This window comes from Myxine glutinosa, chromosome 5, assembly GCF_964187855.1.
Source record: "Myxine glutinosa chromosome 5, kmMyxGlut1.1, whole genome shotgun sequence".
NCBI lineage: Eukaryota > Metazoa > Chordata > Myxini > Myxiniformes > Myxinidae > Myxine > Myxine glutinosa.
The window spans coordinates 189,919,307-189,942,426 of record NC_136265.1 but is presented as its reverse complement, the minus strand read 5'-3'; the positions used below and the strand labels follow the sequence as shown (position 1 = coordinate 189,942,426).

Below are 23,120 nucleotides of genomic sequence, written 5' to 3'. Positions count from 1 at the left end.
CGACTAACAGGGTTGGCAGCAGGAAGGGCATCCGGCCATAAAAACATTGCTTCAAAAAGGGGTCCAAGGTGCCCGAAAAAGGCCAATCCCTGCTCTGCGGGGAAAAATGGTCCCTAAAGGTGGTTCGAAAGGTAGTCCCTTCAATTTTTATGGCTGCCAAACCGAACAACCTATCATGTTGAAATTTTACACACTTATTTCACTTGACCCCTTCTTCATTACTTTCAGGTTTCACATCTATTAATAACACGGTTCAATAGATACAAGGTTTTTTAAATTGCCGTTGAATTATTTATCGCTGCTAAAGCATGTGATCTGTCGAAAATTCCAAAAGGGCATTTTAGCACGAAAACATGTGGAACATACTTGTGAAGTTTGCACTCGAAATGATCAAAAATGAGGGAGGATGTAGGTATTAACCCTTTGGGTATGGATGACATCCAGTGCCGCAACCCATGAAAAAGTTTTTTGTACGGTGACGTTACGACACGTCATCGACTATACCGATAAATAGATCGTCAGTACGTGGTTGCATTCCCGTACAAAAATGCCAAACTAATCCCGTACCGGGGGTATTTTTATCCAAAAAAATCCCGTACTCAAAGGGTTAAAGGTTTATGCTTCAAAAAATTATAGCTCACAAACCATGTCACCTAGGCCTCGATCTGTTCAGTCGTTTCATAGAAAATGGGTTTTTCGTGTTTTTTTTTTTTTTTTCGTGCTCACCAACAACTGCTGAGCTGCGACGTGGTAGGCCACACAAGCTCACAGAACGGGACCGCCGAGTGCTGAAGCGTGTGGTGCGTAAAATTTGTCTGTCCTCAGTTGCAACACTCACTACCAGGTTCCAAACTGCCTCTGGAAGCAACGTCGGCACAACAACTGTTCATCGGGAGCTTCATGAAATGGGTTTCCATGGCCGAGCAGCCCCACACAAGCGTAAGATCACCATGCGCAATGCCAAGCGTCAGCTGGAGTGTTGTAAAGCTCGCCGCCATTCGACTGGAGCAGCGTAAACGCGTTCTCTGGAGTGATGAATCATGCCTCACCATCTGGCAGTCCAACGGACGAATCTGGGTTTGGCGGATGCCAGGAGAACGCTACCTGCCCAAATGCATAGTGCCAACTGTAAAGTTTGGTGGAGGAGGAATAATGGTCTGGGGTTGTTTTTTATGGGTCCGGCTCGGCCCCTTAGTTCCAGTGAAGCAAAATCTTAATGCGACAGCATACAATGATATTCTAGACGATTGTGTGCTTCCAACTTTGTGGGAACAGTTTGGAGAAGTCCCTTTCCTGTTTCAGCATGACAATGCCCCCATGCACAAAGTGAAGTCAATACAGAAATGGTTTGTCGAGATCATTTGTCGATGGAAGATCTTGACTGGACTGGACATAGCCCTGACCGCAACCCCGTCGAACACCTTTGGGATGAATTGGAACGCCGACTACCAGCCAGGCATAATCGCCCAACATCAGTGCCCGACCTCACTAATGCTCTTGTGGCTGAATGGAAGCAAATTCCCGCAGCAATGTTCCAACATCAAGTGGAAAGCCTTCCCAGAAGAGTGGAGGCTGTCGTAGCAGCAATGTGGCGACCAACTCCATACTCATGCCCATGATTTTGGGATGAGATGTGTGATGTTTGGGTGTTGTAGGGGAATTTGTAGCTGAGAGACTCACAGGACTCCAATGACCGGACACAGGTTTACAAAAGGTCTGGTTTATTATTCACTTAATTCCATTTACCAAATAATACCGCATTATTCAATGGCTGAGATTAACTCTTTTCCATGGTCCTTTTCGTTCGGCTGATGTTCTTCCGACACTCCCGTTGGTCAGAGCTCCTCGCAGCAAGTACTCCCGACTTCCACGTTTGCTCCCGTTATATGGACAAACTGGATTTTAATCCCCTCTCCGCTGGTGCCCCGAGGTCATGCATGTACCAAGTCCTGGTATCAGCTCGCTCCCCTCCTGTTGTGAGTTCCGTTTACCAAACGATAGGGGGGTGCTTCAGCCAGGGGCTGTGACCAGGTGGACAAAAGATTATCATGTTCGGGCGCATTCCTGACTCATTTACAAACTCGTCTTTCACAGAGTTTGCATGTAAAATATATCTGCTTTGTTACCAGGTTAATTAATAAGTTACCAGTGCCAATTAATAAGTTACGCTGAGTTACACTTCCACAATTCCCTCATCTTTTTGTTTTTTTGTTTATATTAACCATTAATCTAAACATCAATATAAGTAAACAATCAATCACTACAAGTAAACATCATTACAAGTATAAGTAAATAATCAATCACTACAAGTAAACATCATTACAAGTATACGTAAATAATCAATCACTTTGGTAATCAAATTCCCTTGGGCATACACCGTCATCCTGCAAGAATCACAAAACATTTCGTTGGTCATTGACTCCTTCCATATCGTTCAATCTATTGCATTTGCATCACAAATATATTTTCAAAACAACACTTCACCATCACCAAGATACAACAATTTCACTTCATTTTCAAGTTTTGTAAAGCATCTGCACCATCTGGTAAAAAACGTTTGCCTCCACACAAATGTTGACTTTGTTTGAAAGGAAGGGCTGATCACTTGTGTTTGAATCCTGGTATGAAACATTTTCTCCTAATGTCTTCATAGCTCCTGCACTACTTCGTGTAGGATTTCGCTGTTGTGGTAACATTGCGGAGTCATAGACTGACCCTGCTCTCCTTGTAGCATTCTTGCCACTTTTTGCTGTAAACCATAGTAATTCCTGAACAAGGCCTTCACCCAGTTGTAGTCGACTTGCCTCCTCCCTCATTGTGAGTGGGCAGCAAGTATTGGTGTGACGTTGATTGGCCAGCAAGATGTGGAACAGGGATGCCGGATGCATCCACAATGATGTTGGGACCATGGTGTTCAGGTCATTCATGGTCCTTACCAGGAGCAACCAGCAGAATCGTGCACAGCTGTTGTGACAAGGGCACAGCCGTTTGTTTGCAGCTCCATGCTGGCTCCCCGGAAGTTGGTGAAGTAATAACATATGTCCCCGCATTTCACAGAGGTTGCAGGTAAAATGTCGTTGTCCTGCAACTTCTGATGTGATGAATGTTCGAAGCCTTCGAACAAGAGTAAGTGATCGCCTTTCTTTCATATGTTGCAGTGTGATCCAGGCAAATGGTCACATAAATTTCCTTGGTGAAGGTAAGCATTCATCTCCAAGTTACACGGGAGAATGTCTTCATCATTCTTTGAGAAAGAGGGTGTATGCCACGATTAACTTCATTTTTTAGCCACAAATTTTCTTTCTCGAACTTTTTCCCAATTCCGTTTAGCAATCCCTCCAAAATGTGATCTCGTCTTATCCTTATGCTCAGTCACATCTGAATCTGCTTTCCGCACACACTGAATCAGATAGGGTACATCTTACCATGAAATCAGCATAATCATGTATGTCTTCCGACAGTTTCACATTCAACACTTTGTTGTTTTTCCTTAACACAAACGTTATATTCATTTATATGCGTCACACAAATAATATTCAATCAGGTATGTATTTTATTACTAAACTAAGAATAGCATTGTATATGATTACAATCACAAACGGGAATACCTAATTCCCAACAACAATTTTTTCCCAAACCAACAAATTAAACATAATGTATTTTTTTTTTTTTTTTTTTTTTTTTTTTTTTGTATACAAGATCGAGGCTCGTGAAAGAGCGAACATTAATCACACAGAAAGACAAACAGACACATAAAACAAATAACATCGGGAGCGGTAGACAAGATGGGGAGAGAGGGGGAAGGACACAAACACAACATTTGAGAGCAGGGACCGAGAGACATGGAGACATCGAGAGATCTGTGGGAGGGAGAGGGCTTTGGGGGGGAGGCATGTGAAGGGGGGGAGGCATGTGAAGGGGGGGGGGGGGGGGGTGGGAGAGGTATAAACATATGGACACTGCCAGGATTTCCAGGAAATAAGTTGGAATTTCAAACAAGGTGGATCTGGGGTGAATTAGTGGGGGTAGAAAAGATCAAGGTTATGGATGGGGGAAGATAAGAGATGGTGGTGAACAGCTGTTTTAAAGACCTGGAGGGAGGAGAGGGATTGAAGGGAGTGTGGGAGTTTGTTCCACAGGCGGGAGAAAAGAGGAATGAAAGAGTGAAGGTGAGCAGAGAGCCGAGATTTCGGCAGTTTAACCATCAGAGGGTTGCTGGCAGATCTTGTGCGACCTGTAGGAATATTTGGGGGACAGAGCACAGAGAGAGCTGGGGGAGCAAGGCCGGAGAGGAGTCGGTAGAAGACAGAAAGAATTACCATAATTCCTCTCCACTTTTTCTTTTCCCTCTTTTTCCTAACAGTGTGTCACTCGTGGTGATATGAGTTCACTGATATTGTAATTGACACAACTCATAACATTGTCGTTATGCCATTATCTTAATTCTACTGTTTCATTTGCAACATCACTTGATTTAATCTTTTAATCTCAGTATTTATGTCGCCATAAAAGTCTTCCTTTTCTGGTTCCACATTTCTTTCCTCATTTGTCACTTCATGCGTTATCATCGTGTTGTTGGTTACCTTATTCAAACACACCGCCACTAAGGCTTTCAAGCAAGCCACCACTAAAACAATTGCCAATATAACTACTAAACCAACAAACAAGTCTGCTACTCCTTGTATATATTCATACCTATGACATAGTTATATGTCGATGACATTTAACATTATATACCAAACTAACAAGCTTCCTAAAAGGTAAATAAAGAAAATCCCTTAATATGTAACATAATCAGATTATTTGTCTTGCCCTGATCCCCCTATCTCCCGGGGTTGAACTCAATCCCCTGATCATGAGTGTAGTTGTGATACATTTTTCACTCATGTTGTATTAATATCAGCAGGTAATTGTATGTCATGTAGGCAAATAAATGTCACTATCCCACGTAGGAATATCACATGTTGAAAATGTAATGTTTATCAATGCAAGGGGTGTTAAAATGTAATTCAAATGACTGTAAATCACGACTATCATTTATCTACCACTGAATGTTCTGCTGGGCTGCTAGGTGCAGCCTCATTTTCTGTGGGATCGTCCACCTTAGCCCCATGTGCTTGTTTGCAATGAGGGGCATGAATCCAACTTTCTATTTTGGGTCCATATTTTTTCTATTCTTATCAATCTCCTATGGTTTATCATTTCGTTCCAAGATACCGCAACCAAAGGTTTTAACCAAAGCTCTACCAAACTATTTCCAATTTGAACAAAAATGCCAGTGAAACAATGATTCGAAGAATTAACTTCAAGGGGTCAATGAATTTATTCTATAGCCAGATCTAATTTTCCCATCCAATAGTTTGCCTTGCCACATGTCATATTATAACACCTTAATAAACCTTCGAAAAATGTTTCCCATCTCAACAAATTTCCTTTTTTTTTTTTTTTTTTTTTTTCAAATAGCCATGTGTAACTTACGTATTTAACTACAATTTCCTCTCAATTTGTTTGGCCTAACTGGCCGCAAAAGTGGCTGCCAGCATGCAGTACCGTTTTTTATCTACCAAGGAAGTGCTCGTCCACACAAGACCTCTACCAAAATGTTGTTTGTAAAAAACAAATGTGGGATTTCTGATTACATGGATGCACACTCTCAGGACATTTTCAGGCTGCTGTTAACAATCCACTACGATAACTTAATTCCTTTACCCACAATCAAATAATTAGTACAAATTGAGGATATTATCCCTATCACATTCTTTTATAGATTCATTATGTTGGATCTAATTTTTTTTCCCAATAATTTTCCACTGCTGTAAGGCGGAACAATAGCTCTCATAAGTCTTAGTAATATCGTACTTAATTTGCCCAGCAGCGAATAATTTATTTACTATCCTTTCTCATCTGTTAACCAGTGACTTTGTTTAAACTCCAGAACTGAAAACCCACAATAGTTCAAACCAGCAAAATTTTCTTTACTATTTTCCCATATCATCTATGCCTAAAACACATCCATACATACAGCACAATTTATATGCTGATAAAATTCAAGTTTATATATATAAAAATCCATGAGCAGAGTACTCTGGGAAGTCAGTGTAAGACCTCTCCCAAATTTGGCTAATTTTGTACTCCCACATTTTATTTTTTTTTACTCCCACATTGTGTACTCCCACATTGGAACTATCTATTTTCAGACAAGGCACACTGTCGGTGTCAACAATCTTGTAAGATTGATACACAAAAACACACACACACATGCATTATGCATATTTGTTTGCGTTGGAACCATTATTTACAGATCAGATGGGTGTCAATTTTATTTCAATTTCATAAAATTTGTCAATCAAATTAAAATGCTTATACACAAATAAACTAAAAGTCTATTCTTAGAAAACCCCTATGATGTCACATTGAAATTACCCTTTCAGTTCCCACCATAATTTATCCAAATTTGACTACACACCCATTTGCATGTCAGTCGACCACTGACCTATCAATCATGCGGAACACTAGTCCGACATTCCCACCTGATCATCATGTGACCCTTGTCCCTTGGTTTCAAAAATTTGCAAAGCAATTGTTCCAACTTTGTAAATTTAAAATTGTGTGCCCAACATAAAAGATCCAATTTCGGCACGTGATCAATTAATTACTAATTTGCTTACAAGCAAAAGAAAAAATGAATAATTCTTGCTCCGAAAACTTTTCAGACCCAAGAATCATCGACAGTTATTCATGTTTGTCCAGTAATCGAATCTGTTGAGGCCAATCATCATTTGGGATTTGCAGCAATGAAGGCCTAATCATTGTCTGAGGTATCGGTCAGCACTGGTACCCTTGATCTTGGTTTACCCTATTAACTTGTCTTCCTTTTGGTATACGGACATCCTCTTTTCCAATGTCCCATCCGTCCACACTTGAAACACCGGTTTCTGTCGTTGTCTGATCTGTGCACCTGTGCATTTGTATTGCTGGGCTGCATCTCTACATCCCTGAGTTGCCACTGCAATCTCTCGTTGTCTCCTGAAACACGAAAAAATTCTCTGTACCGTCCTTTTTGGGGAGACAACTGGAAATCAGATGGGACAACTGTCCCTTTCATTCCTAATTTCGAGGGCAGTTGTGCATTTGTCTCCTCCACTGTATCCTGTATCCTTTTTATTTTAAGTTCTAGATCCGTTATCCGTTCTTGCTGTTCCCGTTGTCTGGATTCACCATCCCAAAGATGGAATGCAAGCCAGTCTACCGTTAGATTCTGTCTCTTCCTGGCTTTCAATCTTTGTTCCAATCTTTCCAATCGACTTCGCTCAAATGTACCATCTCTTGGAAACTCCTCATCATGTCCCTTTGTCCACAAATACCAATTCTCGACCTGCCTTATAGCTTCTGCACCATAACGGTCGTACATATGATGTGTACAAGTACCTTTTTGTGGAATCTCTGGTTGTCCTTGTGTATTCTTGCAGGCTCCATTTCCCATTCTGCCTTTTATCAAAGTAGCGTTGGATGTGTTGTAGTTTGTTCCTCTAAAGCTTCACTCATACCTCCAGGAAGGGTCTCTCCACCTGTTCACACGGTGATTTCCAGAGAATCTCCCTCAGCTGTGGCTTTTGCACAATCCAATCTCACAGATCAGTATTTGCAGATGAGCCGGAGGGTCAGTATGAAATGGGTGAATCCTCAGGTGTCCGCTCTGTTGACGGGGAAATCACACATTGGTAACCGCACATATATATCTGTATATAAACTCACCACCTTGCTCAATTTTCCCAGGTTGTCTCCACATTGTTAATATCTCGCAAAGATATCAAAGCTTCTTTCTTGAGACCGCATTTTCATCAATCAAACAATCAATATATTCAATTCAATTTATTCAGTTCAATTTATTCAGTTAAATTTATTCAATTAAATTCAGTCAATTAGATTCAATCAATTAACAATTCAATCAATTATTCAATTTCAATTAATTCATCAATATTCATCAATAAATCAAATTAATCATTTTGGATGACTCCTTGCATAAGCCCTTTCCCCAATGATGTCAGGACAGGTCCATCCATTGACTGAGATCGAATCTCATCGGTCGTCACCTCTGGTTCGTACCTCATGTTAATTGATGAATCACCGTCCTGTCCTAGGGTGATATCTGACATATTTCCCCATTTTGCCTGGTCTCCACAAATTTTCTTTGCAACCACTAAAGGCAACTCATCCTTCATTCGTGAGACAACCAAAATGGATGGCAGATATTAAAGTTCTTTGGGAAAAATATCTCATCATTTTTCTTTTAATAGTACCCAAATCTCTTGGCAATATAAATTTCGTAAAACTCCTGAAATAAGACTGTAAAATTCCTTCAATCATGCTAAATTTGGAAACTCCATCGCTTGTAACACCCAATTTATCCCATAGGGCTTGAAAGTTCTTTCCCAAGTTCATGCAATCATTCTGCATTTGAACCCTATGATATCATTCATAATAATCATTGAACAATTCAAAAATCGCTTCCACTGCTCCAGCCGCAGCATTCGTCATTTTGTCTGCTCGTCCGCATGACCAAAACGAAATAAAGGGAGCTCAACCATTACACAGCGCTTTTAATGGCGCATGCCATAGAAACTCAACGCACTTTCGACTCGGCCAGAAAACGAGCAAATTTTGCAGGATGTTAACTGGAATTAGTCGTGAAAATATATCCAAAATACTCAAAAAATAGACACCCACAAAAATAAACAACAAACCCAAACAAACCCAAGGTCGACCCTCTTACACAGTAAATTACATCATTTCAGCATCGTATTGATTGCTGAAATATTCCAGGGTTTATACACACCTCAAAAGAGGTATGCGTGGTGTTGCCCCCTCCCACGTTTATTCCAGGGTTTATACACACCTTAAAAGAGGTATGCGTGGTGTTGCCCCCTCCCACTTTTAATTCCTCATTAAATTCCTCATTAAATTACTTATTAAATTACTCATTAAATTACTCATTAAATTACTCATTAAATTACTCATTAAATTACTCATTAAATTACTCATTAAATTACTTATTAAATTACTTATTAAATTACTCATTAAATTACTCATTAAATTACTCATTAAATTACTCATTAAATTACTCATTAAATTACTCATTAAATTACTCATTAAATTACTTATTAAATTACTTATTAAATTACTCATTAAATTACTCATTAAATTACTCATTAAATTACTCATTAAATTACTCATTAAATTACTCATTAAATTACTTATTAAATTACTTATTAAATTACTCATTAAATTACTCATTAAATTACTCATTAAATTACTTATTAAATTAACTTACATAGTTTCAGCATTGTATTGATTGCTGAAATATTCCAGGGTTTATACACACCTTAAAAGAGGTATGCGTGGTGTTGCCCCCTCCCACGTTTATTCCAGGGTTTATACACACCTTAAAAGAGGTATGCGTGGTGTTGCCCCCTCCCACTTTTAATTACTCATTACATCGTTTCCTTTTAAAAAAACATCGCTTTTACTGCTCCAGTCGCAGCATTTGTCACTTTGTTTGCTCATCCGCATGACCAAAACGAAATAAAGGGAGCTCAACCATTACACAGCGCTTTTAATGGCGCATGCCATAGAAACTCAACGCAATTTCGACTCGGCCAGCAAACGAGCAAATTGTGCAGGATGTTAACTGGAATTAGTCGTGAAAAATATATCCAAAATACACAAAAATACACTCCCACACAAATAAACAACATTTATTCCGTTCAACAGAACAAACATTTCCTCTATCATGACACGCATGTCTTCAAAATTATATGACCAAGAGAAAAAGTAAAATTAATTAAAAACTGCGGGCAGTGATGATCCGGGGACCATACCGCTCCATCCTGATTGGACGAGTGCGTGCTAGAGTCGTTAACAACGACAGTCCAGATCCGATTGTTCAAAATTTCAACTCAATCGATCGAAAAATGAACGCAGGGATGCATTTTAAAGGTGCAGTGGCACTAACCGAGTTGCCACGAATATGGCCACGAAATTGCCAATATGGCCATCACAAAATATTTTCCTTAATCAATTGGCTCATAGCATAACCAATCTGTAAGTATTTCATCCGAAGATGTATCTCTGAGGACTTTAAATTAAATAAGTCATTTATAAATCAACGAGTTAATTTATTAAATGATTAATCAATAAATCAAAATTTTCCTTGACAGCCACATCACTTGGTCAGTGTCATGTCCAAATATCAGCTTCCTTACTCGACAGGTGCCTGAGTTAATGTAATGTAATTACTGTAATAAGATTACTGCAATTACTGTAATGATTACTGTAATTACTGTAATTACCGGAACTGTAATTACTGTAATTACCTCAGGTAATTAGCATCAGCAAAACACAACATTTGAATGTTCCCAAAACGTTGGAGCAAAACGTTGCAACAACGAAAGTGAAACGTTGTGGCGACGTTGTGGAAACGTCAGCAAAACACAACATTTGAATGTTCCCAAAACGTTGGAGCAAAACGTTGCAACAACGAAAGTGAAACGTTGTAGCGACGTTGTGGAAACGTCAGCAAAACACAACATTTGAATGTTCCCAAAACGTTGGAGCAAAACGTTGCAACAACGAAAGTGAAACGTTGTGGCGACGTTGTGGAAACGTCAGCAAAACACAACATTTGAATGTTCCCAAAACGTTGGAGCAAAACGTTGCAACAACGAAAGTGAAACGTTGTAGCGACGTTGTGGAAACGTCAGCAAAACACAACATTTGAATGTTCCCAAAACGTTGGAGCAAAACGTTGCAACAACGAAAGTGAAATGTTGTGGCGACGTTGTGGAAACGTTTTACAACAACATTATTTCAATGTTGCAGGAAAGTAATGTGAAAAACGTTCCCAAAAATGTTCTCTCTTTTTCTGTCTCTCTTTCTGTCTGTCTGTGTCTCTCTCTCACTTTCTGTCTCTCTCTGTCTATCTCTCTCTGTCTGTCTGTCTGTCTCTCTCTATGTGTCTGACTATCATCTTTATCTCTGTTTGTCTCTATGTCTCTTTCTCTTTCTTTTCTGTCTCTCTCTCTCTGTCTGTCTCTCTTTCTCACTTTGTCTCACTCTGTCTATATCTCTCTGTCTGTCTGTCTCTATGTGTCTGACTATCATCTTTATCTCTGTTTGTCTCTATGTCTCTCTCTCTTTCTCTCTCTGTCTATCTCTCTCTGTCTGTCTCTCTTTCTCACTTTGTCTCACTCTGTCTATCTCTCTCTGTCTGTCTCTCTCTATCTGTCTGACTATCATCTTTATCTCTGTTTGTCTCTATGTCTCTTTCTCTTTCTTTTCTGTCTCTCTCTCTCTGTCTGTCTCTCTTTCTCACTTTGTCTCACTCTGTCTATCTCTCTCTGTCTGTCTGTCTCTATGTGTCTGACTATCATCTTTATCTCTGTTTGTCTCTATGTCTCTCTCTCTTTCTCTCTCTGTCTATCTCTCTTTGTCTGTCTCTCTTTCTCACTTTGTCTCACTCTGTCTATCTCTCTCTGTCTGTCTCTCTCTATCTGTCTGACTATCATCTTTATCTCTGTTTGTCTCTATGTCTCTTTCTCTTTCTTTTCTGTCTCTCTCTCTCTGTCTGTCTCTCTTTCTCACTTTGTCTCACTCTGTCTATCTCTCTCTGTCTGTCTGTCTCTATGTGTCTGACTATCATCTTTATCTCTGTTTGTCTCTATGTCTCTCTCTCTTTCTCTCTCTGTCTATCTCTCTCTGTCTGTCTCTCTTTCTCACTTTGTCTCACTCTGTCTATCTCTCTCTGTCTGTCTCTCTCTATCTGTCTGACTATCATCTTTATCTCTGTTTGTCTCTATGTCTCTTTCTCTTTCTTTTCTGTCTCTCTCTCTCTGTCTGTCGCTTTTTCTCACTTTGTCTCACTCTGTCTATCTCTCTCTGTCTGTCTGTCTCTATGTGTCTGACTATCATCTTTATCTCTGTTTGTCTCTATGTCTCTCTCTCTTTCTCTCTCTGTCTATCTCTCTCTGTCTGTCTCTCTTTCTCACTTTGTCTCACTCTGTCTATCTCTCTCTGTCTGTCTCTCTCTATCTGTCTGACTATCATCTTTATCTCTGTTTGTCTCTATGTCTCTTTCTCTTTCTTTTCTGTCTCTCTCTCTCTGTCTGTCTCTCTTTCTCACTTTGTCTCACTCTGTCTATCTCTCTCTGTCTGTCTGTCTCTATGTGTCTGACTATCATCTTTATCTCTGTTTGTCTCTATGTCTCTCTCTCTTTCTCTCTCTGTCTATCTCTCTTTGTCTGTCTCTCTTTCTCACTTTGTCTCACTCTGTCTATCTCTCTCTGTCTGTCTCTCTCTATCTGTCTGACTATCATCTTTATCTCTGTTTGTCTCTATGTCTCTTTCTCTTTATTTTCTGTCTCTCTCTCTCTGTCTGTCTCTCTTTCTCACTTTGTCTCACTCTGTCTATCTCTCTCTGTCTGTCTGTCTCTATGTGTCTGACTATCATCTTTATCTCTGTTTGTCTCTATGTCTCTCTCTCTTTCTCTCTCTGTCTATCTCTCTCTGTCTGTCTCTCTTTCTCACTTTGTCTCACTCTGTCTATCTCTCTCTGTCTGTCTCTCTCTATCTGTCTGACTATCATCTTTATCTCTGTTTGTCTCTATGTCTCTTTCTCTTTCTTTTCTGTCTCTCTCTCTCTGTCTGTCGCTTTTTCTCACTTTGTCTCACTCTGTCTATCTCTCTCTGTCTGTCTGTCTCTATGTGTCTGACTATCATCTTTATCTCTGTTTGTCTCTATGTCTCTCTCTCTTTCTCTCTCTGTCTATCTCTCTCTGTCTGTCTCTCTTTCTCACTTTGTCTCACTCTGTCTATCTCTCTCTGTCTGTCTCTCTCTATCTGTCTGACTATCATCTTTATCTCTGTTTGTCTCTATGTCTCTTTCTTTTCTGTCTCTCTCTCTCTGTCTGTCTCTCTTTCTCACTTTGTCTCACTCTGTCTATCTCTCTCTGTCTGTCTGTCTCTATGTGTCTGACTATCATCTTTATCTCTGTTTGTCTCTATGTCTTTCTCTCTCTGTCTATCTCTCTCTGTCTGTCTCTCTTTCTCACTTTGTCTCACTCTGTCTATCTCTCTCTGTCTGTCTGTCTCTATGTGTCTGACTATCATCTTTATCTCTGTTTGTCTCTATGTCTCTCTCTCTTTCTCTCTCTGTCTATCTCTCTCTGTCTGTCTCTCTTTCTCACTTTGTCTCACTCTGTCTATCTCTCTCTGTCTGTCTCTCTCTATCTGTCTGACTATCATCTTTATCTCTGTTTGTCTCTATGTCTCTTTCTCTTTCTTTTCTGTCTCTCTCTCTCTGTCTGTCTCTTTTTCTCACTTTGTCTCACTCTGTCTATCTCTCTGTCTGTCTGTCTCTATGTGTCTGACTATCATCTTTATCTCTGTTTGTCTCTATGTCTCTCTCTCTTTCTCTCTCTGTCTATCTCTCCCTGTCTGTCTCTCTTTCTCACTTTGTCTCACTCTGTCTATCTCTCTCTGTCTGTCTCTCTCTATCTGTCTGACTATCATCTTTATCTCTGTTTGTCTCTATGTCTCTTTCTCTTTCTTTTCTGTCTCTCTCTCTCTGTCTGTCTCTTTTTCTCACTTTGTCTCACTCTGTCTATCTCTCTCTGTCTGTCTGTCTCTATGTGTCTGACATCTTTATCTCTGTTTGTCTCTATGTCTCTCTCTCTTTCTCTCTCCGTCTATCTCTCTCTGTCTGTCTCTCTTTCTCACTTTGTCTCACTCTGTCTATCTCTCTCTGTCTGTCTCTCTCTATGTGTCTGACTATCATCTTTATCTCTGTTTGTCTCTATGTCTCTCTCTCTTTCTCTCTCTGTCTATCTCTCTCTGTCTGTCTCTCTTTCTCACTTTGTCTCACTCTGTCTATCTCTCTCTGTCTGTCTCTCTCTATCTGTCTGACTATCATCTTTATCTCTGTTTGTCTCTATGTCTCTTTCTCTTTCTTTTCTGTCTCTCTCTCTCTGTCTGTCTCTTTTTCTCACTTTGTCTCACTCTGTCTATCTCTCTCTGTCTGTCTGTCTCTATGTGTCTGACTATCATCTTTATCTCTGTTTGTCTCTATGTCTCTCTCTCTTTCTCTCTCTGTCTATCTCTCCCTGTCTGTCTCTCTTTCTCACTTTGTCTCACTCTGTCTATCTCTCTCTGTCTGTCTCTCTCTATCTGTCTGACTATCATCTTTATCTCTGTTTGTCTCTATGTCTCTTTCTCTTTCTTTTCTGTCTCTCTCTCTCTGTCTGTCTCTTTTTCTCACTTTGTCTCACTCTGTCTATCTCTCTCTGTCTGTCTGTCTCTATATGTCTGACTATCATCTTTATCTCTGTTTGTCTCTATGTCTCTCTCTCTTTCTCTCTCCGTCTATCTCTCTCTGTCTGTCTCTCTTTCTCACTTTGTCTCACTCTGTCTATCTCTCTCTGTCTGTCTCTCTCTATCTGTTCCCAATTTATCCCATTAAAATCCCATTAAAATCTTATTAAAATCCCATTAAATCTTATTAAAATCCCATTAAATCTCATATCTTGTCACCCTTTGCATTGTTGAAAGTAATTAATTCCGTAACTCAATATTACCTCTATTTATATATACTAGGGCGTGCCCACACGTACGCGCTTGCCCGTACGTGCTTGCAAAAAAAACACACGTGCAAGCAACAACAAAACTTTGAAACCACGTGGCAGTAATGACCACAGAACCCCCCTCCTATTTACATCAAATGGTTTGGTCCATTCGCAGAGCCTAAGCGAACGGCTTGCGAGTACGGTGACCATACCTTGGGACCCCTTGTCCGATTAATTTCAAACCTTGACAAATTTCCCATTCCTTCCCTTCCTGATCTCTCGATGTAGGGCTGGGTTCTTTTTTTAGGATCATGTTGCATCGAGCATTATTTTCCAAAACAGTGTGAACATTAACCCACACCAAAACCTCTGACATCCCACCATTAACACCTATTGTAAGCGTGCCGAATCAGTAAGCATCACCCCTTCTATGAGCCTCGACCAGAGGGTGGTTGTTACTCACAAACACCATTTCCTGTAATTATCTCTCATAATCAGGATAAATTTGGAACAGCCCTTAAACTAACACCAAGCAGATCAATTTTTATATTTAGGTTGAGGTTTCACACAAACTGGTTAACTAAATAATACAGAATTATTATTATTATTATATCTCCGCCTTGGTGAACAGTTTATGTTTTGTATCCCACTGATAGGCCGGATCTGGATTCGGACCTGAACCAAAATCCAATCATTTCGTCGTGTCACCCATGCTATTTATCTGGCAAATTTCGTCAAAAAAAAACAAACACAACAGCACTGGTTTTGTTTCACCCATGCTATTTATCTTCCTGCAAAACGTCCGCCAATGGGAAGTAAAGGGAGGGAAAAAAACGGGAGCAAGAGACAGGGTGCCGGAATGGACATGAGGGACAATGAGGGACAGTGAGGGAGTGTTGGTATGCAATTTTGATCCAATCGCCATCTTTCATAGTAATTCTGGACCGGCATTAGGTGGGATTGTCTGTCATGAATTTATTTGTTGATCGAACGAGTTTTAATTTGTCTAAATCCGACCAGTCGTTTCCAAAGATATAAGCCTTTTTGTCGCAATACCATATTGGAAATATATATATATATATAAATATAATTCCCTTTCCCGGTTCCCTGTCGCTCGCCGAGCGCCGAGCAAGTCGAGTGCTTTGAACAAGAGCAAAAAAAGAGAAGTACTTTATGTGTACGGGTGGGTAAACGAGTGTACCGGCCTTACACGTCCTGGAAGCAAACGGTCGCAAGGTGCACGCTTGCTCCGTTTGCTTCCAGGTCACAGTAAGACCCTTAGTGACCAGCGCAAAAATACGTATTTACAGAAATCATTTAGAAAAAAAAACGAATTATCATCGTGTTGTTTATCGAAGTACCATTCGTGATGGGTCACGCCACTTATATCGCGGCATCGGTGCGCAAGGAAGCCCCAGACCACCTGCTCCCCCATGTATGTACACATAACTTCCAAGTTCGTAAATCATATTGGACAAAACAAGACACACTCACCTTTTAAAGAAGACTTGTTTGTACAATTGATGTCAGCGGTGCCTCCAGATTGTAGGGGAATTTGTAGCTGAGAGACTCACAGGACTCCAATGACCGGACACAGGTTTACAAAAGGTCTGGTTTATTATTCACTTCATTCCATTTACCAAATAATACCGCATTATTCAATGGCTGAGATTAACTCTTTTCCATGGTCCTTTTCATTCGGCTGATGTTCTTCCGACACTCCCGTTGGTCAGAGCTCCTCGCAGCAAGTACTCCCGACTTCCACGTTTGCTCCCGTTATATGGACAAACTGGATTTTAATCCCCTCTCCGCTGGTGCCCCGAGGTCATGCATGTACCAAGTCCTGGTATCAGCTCGCTCCCCTCCTGTTGTGAGTTCCGTTTACCAAACGATAGGGGGGTGCTTCAGCCAGGGGCTGTGACCAGGTGGACAAAAGATTATCATGTTCGGGCGCATTCCTGACTCATTTACAAACTCGTCTTTCACAGAGTTTGCATGTAAAATATATCTGCTTTGTTACCAGGTTAATTAATAAGTTACCAGTGCCAATTAATAAGTTACGCTGAGTTACACTTCCACAGTGTCCACATACACTTGGTCATGTTGTGTATGTTTCAAGTTTCCACTTGATATCTTCAAAATTGAGGGAGAAGTTTATGCTTTAAAACGTCATAATTCCGAAACCTTTTGACCGACGACGTCATGATCGCTAAAATGTTTGTTCGTTGTGGGTATGTGATAATGCTTGCAAAGTTTGGGCTAAATCTGAAAGGGCTTTTCGTATTTTTCACGAAAACAATATGGCGGCCGAACCATGAGACATATGACGTCAAAAAACTTTGGATTCTTTTTTTTTTTTCACTTCGGTCATGTAAAAAATAAAATAATATTCGTGGCATTAAGGGTTCTATTTGTCGAATTCTAACCTCATAATGTCAGCAGCTTCAATATCCTAAATAAACATTTTTTACGACCCATTTCAGAGTTCTTGATAATGAGCCATGAATCAATTTTTCCATTCAGCCGTTTGAGATAAAGCGGGGCTTCTCCGTTTTCGGAGAAGTTGAAGGTTTTTTTCTCAAGATGGCCCCATACCACGTGACGTATGATGTCATAATTAACAGTATAACATTTTACATGTATAGCCAATCACTTGGTGAACAATGTCATGTCAATCGGACCAACGGTTGCTGAGAACATTCATTTTAAAGTTTTTGGACGTGAAAAACAGGGGTGGAAGAATAAGAAGAAAAACGATAGCAGAAACAATAGGTTTTCCTCCACACTGTATGGAGAGGAAACCTAATTTGAAAGGGTAATTAATTCTAAAGGGTAATTCTAAAGGGTGATCCTAAAAGGATAATGCTGAAGGGTTTCTAGTTTTATAGTCTGAGGACAGTTATAGAATTTAGTGAAGGACACTTGCAGAATTTAGTGAAGGACACATGTAGAATTTAATGAAGGACATATGCAGAATTTAGTAAAGGACACATGTAGAATCTAGTAAAGGACACATGTATAATTTAATAAAGGACACGTGTAGAATTTAGTAAAGGACACGTGTAGAATTTAGTAAAGGACACGTGTAGAATTTAGTAAAGGACACGTGTAGAATTTAGTAAAGGACACGTGTAGAATTTGGTAAAGGACACATGTAGAATCCAGTAAAGGACACATGTATAATTTAGTAAAGGACACTTGCAGAATTTAGTGAAGGACACTTGCAGAATTTAGTGAAGGACACGTGTAGAATTTAATGAAGGACATTTGTAGAATTTAGTAAAGGACACATGTAGAATCTAGTAAAGGACACGTGTATAATTTAGTAAAGGACACGTGTAGAATTTAGTAAAGGACACATGTATAATTTAGTAAAGGACACTTGCAGAATTTAGTGAAGGACACATGTAGAATTTAGTAAAGGACACATGTAGAATCTAGTAAAGGACACATGTATAATTTAGTAAAGGACACGTAGAGAATTTAGTAAAGGACACATGTATAATTTAGTAAAGGACACGTGTAGAATTTAGTAAAGGACACGTGTAGAATTTAGTAAAGGACACGTGTCGAATGTAGTAAAGGACACGTGTCGAATGTAGTAAAGGACACGTGTAGAATTTAGTAAAGGACACGTGTAGAATTTGGTAAAGGACACGTGGAGAATTTAGTAAAGGACACGTGGAGAATTTAGTGAAGGACACATGTAGAATTTAGTAAAGGACACATGTAGAATCTAGTAGAGGACACGTGTATAATTTAGTAAAGGACACATGGAGAATTTAGTAAAGGACACGTGGAGAATTTAGTAAAGGACACGTGGAGAATTTAGTAAAGAACACGTGTAGAATTTGGTAAAGGACACATGTAGAATCCAGTAAAGGACACATGTATAATTTAGTGAATGACACATGTAGATGTATAATTTAGTAAAGGACACGTGGAGAATTTAGTAAAGGACACATGTATAATTTAGTAAAGGACACGTGTAGAATTTAGTAAAGGACATGTGTAGAATTTGGTAAAGGACACTTGTTCTTAAAATGGTGCAGTTATAACTGTAGTTTTACTCTCAAATATTTATTGGCAGTTTTAAGTGAACTTTAGAATAACTAAGGGTATGAAGGAGTGGCAAAACGTCACCAGATCTGCATCTATATTATAAAACAGGAGTTTCTGTCTGTCTGTCTGTTCGTCCGTCCCCAAAACACTCCCTCTGTGTTGGGGCGAGCCCCGCCAAACTTCCTGTGGAACGTTTTGGGGTCCCAGCGGATGTTCTAAGGTAGGAAGGAGGTTAAAAAAAATTCCTCAATAAAATTATGATTTTGAAATTCACTCGATACGAATCGCCCGCGAATCCGGAAGTCGACAGATGACGGCAATGAGTTGGTTTGATAATATCCCAATACAACCGTCATTGAAAACAGTATTTGGTTAAACTATCAATTTATGATCGGAATGACGTTTGGGATTGAGTGAATACGATTTTGAATTCGTAATTGTATTCACCCAACTGCACGGATCTTCTTCACATCCGGGTTTAAATATTTGTTTTTGTCACGAATGTTGGTAAAAGTTTATTTTTTATATTAATGTTATTTAATTTGTGATTGGAGTTACGCTGTTTGGAATGAAAATAGAGATATTGAGTTCAAGTGAATGACGAAATTACATGAGGGTTTATTCTTTCTAAGCGTGACATTCACGGATCGCAACATGCAGATTCGCCATTGACTGGGTATGGAACCATTCAAACGGGACATTCTTGGATCGCCATATACAGATTCGCCATTGACTGGGTATGGAACCATTCAAACTGGTACGTTTTTCGTGGAAGTCCTTCAAGAACCTGCTGACGTTGCTTTATGTTCGACTACAGGTGGCACAGGAATATGGAATTTATTGGTTCCATGGTTTAGCGTTCACCGTTTCCGCATTGTTTGTTTGCTTATGGCCTCCCACCCATGCATAGCACAGGAACGGTACCTCGCTAGTATATAATAGATAACCAATAATTAATTACCTTCACCACCAAAGGTGGATGTCGGTTATGTTGTCACCCCTGTCTGTCTGGCTGTTTGTTTGTCTGTCCGTTTGTGAACTAAATATCTCAAAAAAGTTTTGGACGGATTCGGACGAAATTTGGCAGAGATGTAGCAGATGTGACAAGGACTAAATGATTAGATTTCGGTGAAGATCCGGATCCGGCTACAATAATTTTAAAAGTGATTTGTCACCATTGAGCCAACCAGGTGGAGGTATACTCTCTACTGAGTGCCGTTGTAGTTTATCCTGTGTATACAATCCAAACATAAAACATGATACATGTTTCAATAACCACGATCGATCACTTCAATCTAAGATTACCCAGAGTGGCAACATGTGGGAACCATAGCTCGGATACACAGATTGTCTTTTACATGATCAATGGTTGGAGGAATGGATGGATGGATGAGTGAATGAGGGGAAGTAGAGATGGATGGATGAGTAATTGAGGGGAAGTAAAGATGGATGGATGAATGAATGGGGGGGGAAGTAGAGATGGATGGATGAGTGAATGAGGGGAAGTCGAGATGGATGGATGAGTAATTGAGGGGAAGTAAAGATGGATGGATGAATGAATGGGGGGGAAGTAGAGATGGATGGATGAGTGAATGAGGGGAAGTAGAGATGGATGGGATGAGTGAATGAGGGGAAGTAGAGATGGATGGGATGAGTGAATGAGGGGAAGTAGAGATGGATGGATGAGTGAGGGGAAGTAGAGATGGATGGATGAGTGAAAGAGGGGAAGTAGAGATGGATGGATGAGTAATTGAGGGGAAGTAGAGATGGATGGATGAATGAATGGGGGGGAAGTAGAGATGGATGGATGAGTGAATGAGGGGAAGTAGAGAGGGATGGGATGAGTCGAAGGAGGGATGGATAATCTTGAAGGAATAGTTTTGTTGGCTGCTGAATCTAGGGTAAGATGACCTGGATCAACCTTCGATGGATCAAACTATTTACGTACAACATTGAGCTTGGAAAGGACATTGACAGCAGGTCCATGGATCCCATGTTGTTTGCCATGTGGAAGAACAACAAGATCATGAAAGGGATCCGTTGTGATATTTGTCTTAATTCCAAAGAATTCAGGTCTCTCAGTTCTGTTGATTGTGGTTTTAGTGTCATTTTGTTACATTTGCCTTGTCCTGGCATCTTTCCTCCTTTCATTATCAAATGACATGCTTTGCAGATCCACATTTTTCCATCTGCAGAACTTCCAGACAAGTGTAATATTTCATTTGAAAGATCTACAGGAGCTTTATTAAAGCTGTTTTTTTGAAAAGCAAAACAGAAACTCCATACATGAGGTGGTGACATGAGCAACATGCGTGTAGTCAGCATCATCTCACACTTTCATGAGATAATATGAAATTACTTTGTCAAATTCAGGAATAAACGATTGTTTTTTTAAAGTTATTTAAAATGCACGGTTTCGGAAGGTACGGTACCTGTGTTACCTGTGTTACTTCTCTCAAAATTAAATATGAAATTCATCAGTTTGATGTTTTTCTCAGAACATGTCACAGTCTCTGGTACTCGTCGGTTAAGCCATCCTCACATTTTGGAGAGGAAACGGAATGGGCAAGTGTGAACACATACGGACACACAGACACCGGATCAGTGTTATGTTATTAGATAGATGGTCCAAACATAGGTGATTCACCTGTTGGGTCAAATCACGTCTGAGTGATTCACCTGTTGGGTATAATCAGATCAGAATGATTCACCTGATAGTTATCATCAAATCAGAATGATTCACCTGCTAGGTATCATCAGGTCTCAATGATTCACCTGCTAGGTATCATCAGGTCTGAGTGATTCACCTGTTGGGTATCATCAGGTCCAAGCTGCTTCCATGTTTCACCCAAAGACTTCACCAACATGTTTTTTGTATGAAAACTCCTGAGGTCCATGATATGATGAGGATGAACTTTGGTGTTTTTCGTTGTGGTGTCGCCACTGATCTTGTTCCTTTCATTTGTGGGTATTTTATGTTTTTACAACACCTGGTGGAAGGTCTTTATTCTTCTTGTGTTTTGTTTAAGTCTTGACCCTGTCACATGACCAGCCTGCAGTCCATCAGGCTTTATACCAACCCATGGGACTGCACTTGTCCCAGCAATGATTATTATCTGAGCCTCTGGATTCACAAAACACACAAAATCAACAACAATAATATTTAAAAACTACATTATTATTATTATTATTATTATTATTATTATTATTATCAAAATCAGAACTACAACAAAATCCAAATAATCCCCAAATATAAAAACAAATAATCACTGAGAGTAAATTATTTCATATAATTACCGGATGTAGTTCAGATATAATTTGCTGTTTAATTTTGATTTTACCAAACTTACAATCCTAAATCTGCAAAGCAACAAGCTCCAGTCTCTCCCTAACGGAGTGTTTGATAAACTTACCAGTCTAACAACGCTGGGTCTGCACACCAACCAGCTGAAGTCTGTTCATGTCCCTTCTCTTTTCAAAATCGGTCCGAGCTCCATTGCTCTGATCAAGAGTTAACTTATTCCCAAACAGCTCTGACAAAGTATCATGTAATCCCATTATTCCCATGGGATTATGCACATCATGTACACAACAACAACAACAACATGCATTTTAAGGCCATTTTCCCTGCTGGAGCGGGGGTTAACCTTGCGGTCCCCATGACAATCTTCTCCATTTTGCCCTATTTTCTGCATCTCTCCTTGTTAACCCCCTTGCCCGCATTTCTTCTTCCACCATCTTTAGCCGTCTTTCTCGGTCTTCCCCGCCCTCAACTTCTTCTGCATTCATTTCCATCACTCTTCTCAACCAGTCAATTTCATCCTTCCTCAACACATGACCAAACCATCTCAACCTGTTCCTCTTCACAGTATCAATCACAGGCTCTATTCCCATCATCTTTCGCAATTCATCATTTGTCTTCCTCTCTCTCAACGATACTCCGCACATCCACCGAACCATTCGCATTTCCACCCTTTCCAACCTTCGTTGCTGCTCTACGTTCATTACCTATGTCTCGCTCCCATAAATCATAACACTTCTCACACATGCAGCATACACCTTTCCCTTCAGCTTGAACGACACTCCCCTCCTCATCAGCACGCCACTCAGTTCCCGAAACTTCTTCCATGCACATCTCACTCCAGCAACCGTTGCCGAGTCTGATCCACCTTCTCCATTCAGCATGTCTCCGAGGTAGCAAAATGTTTTCACACCTTCCAGCTTCACGCCGTCTCCAAGATCCAACTCAACATTTCCTCCATCTGCAGCTCCCTCTGTGAATGAATGAATGAATGAATGAACGTTTTAAGGCCATTTTCAGCGCTAGAGCGGGGGTTCGCCTTGCGGGCCCCATGACAATCATGGTTCCCTCTTTGAGGCAATGGTTTTTTATCGCCGGATGCCCTTCCTGACGCCAACCCTTGGTCGCCTCTTACGATGTGC

At 40.1% G+C, this 23,120-nt stretch overlaps 1 protein-coding gene across 1 annotated transcript in view; it reads left to right on the top strand.

Moving 5' to 3' along the window:
- LOC144892177 (uncharacterized) overlaps positions 1 to 21,844 on the top strand; it is a 58,027-nt gene extending 36,183 nt beyond the window's left edge. The window contains exon 6 of the mRNA XM_078777440.1: positions 21,730 to 21,844. Coding sequence (XP_078633566.1) covers positions 21,730 to 21,844 — 115 coding nt within the window. The remainder of the gene's footprint in view (positions 1 to 21,729) is intronic.
- The last annotated feature ends 1,276 nt before the right edge of the window (positions 21,845 to 23,120 follow it).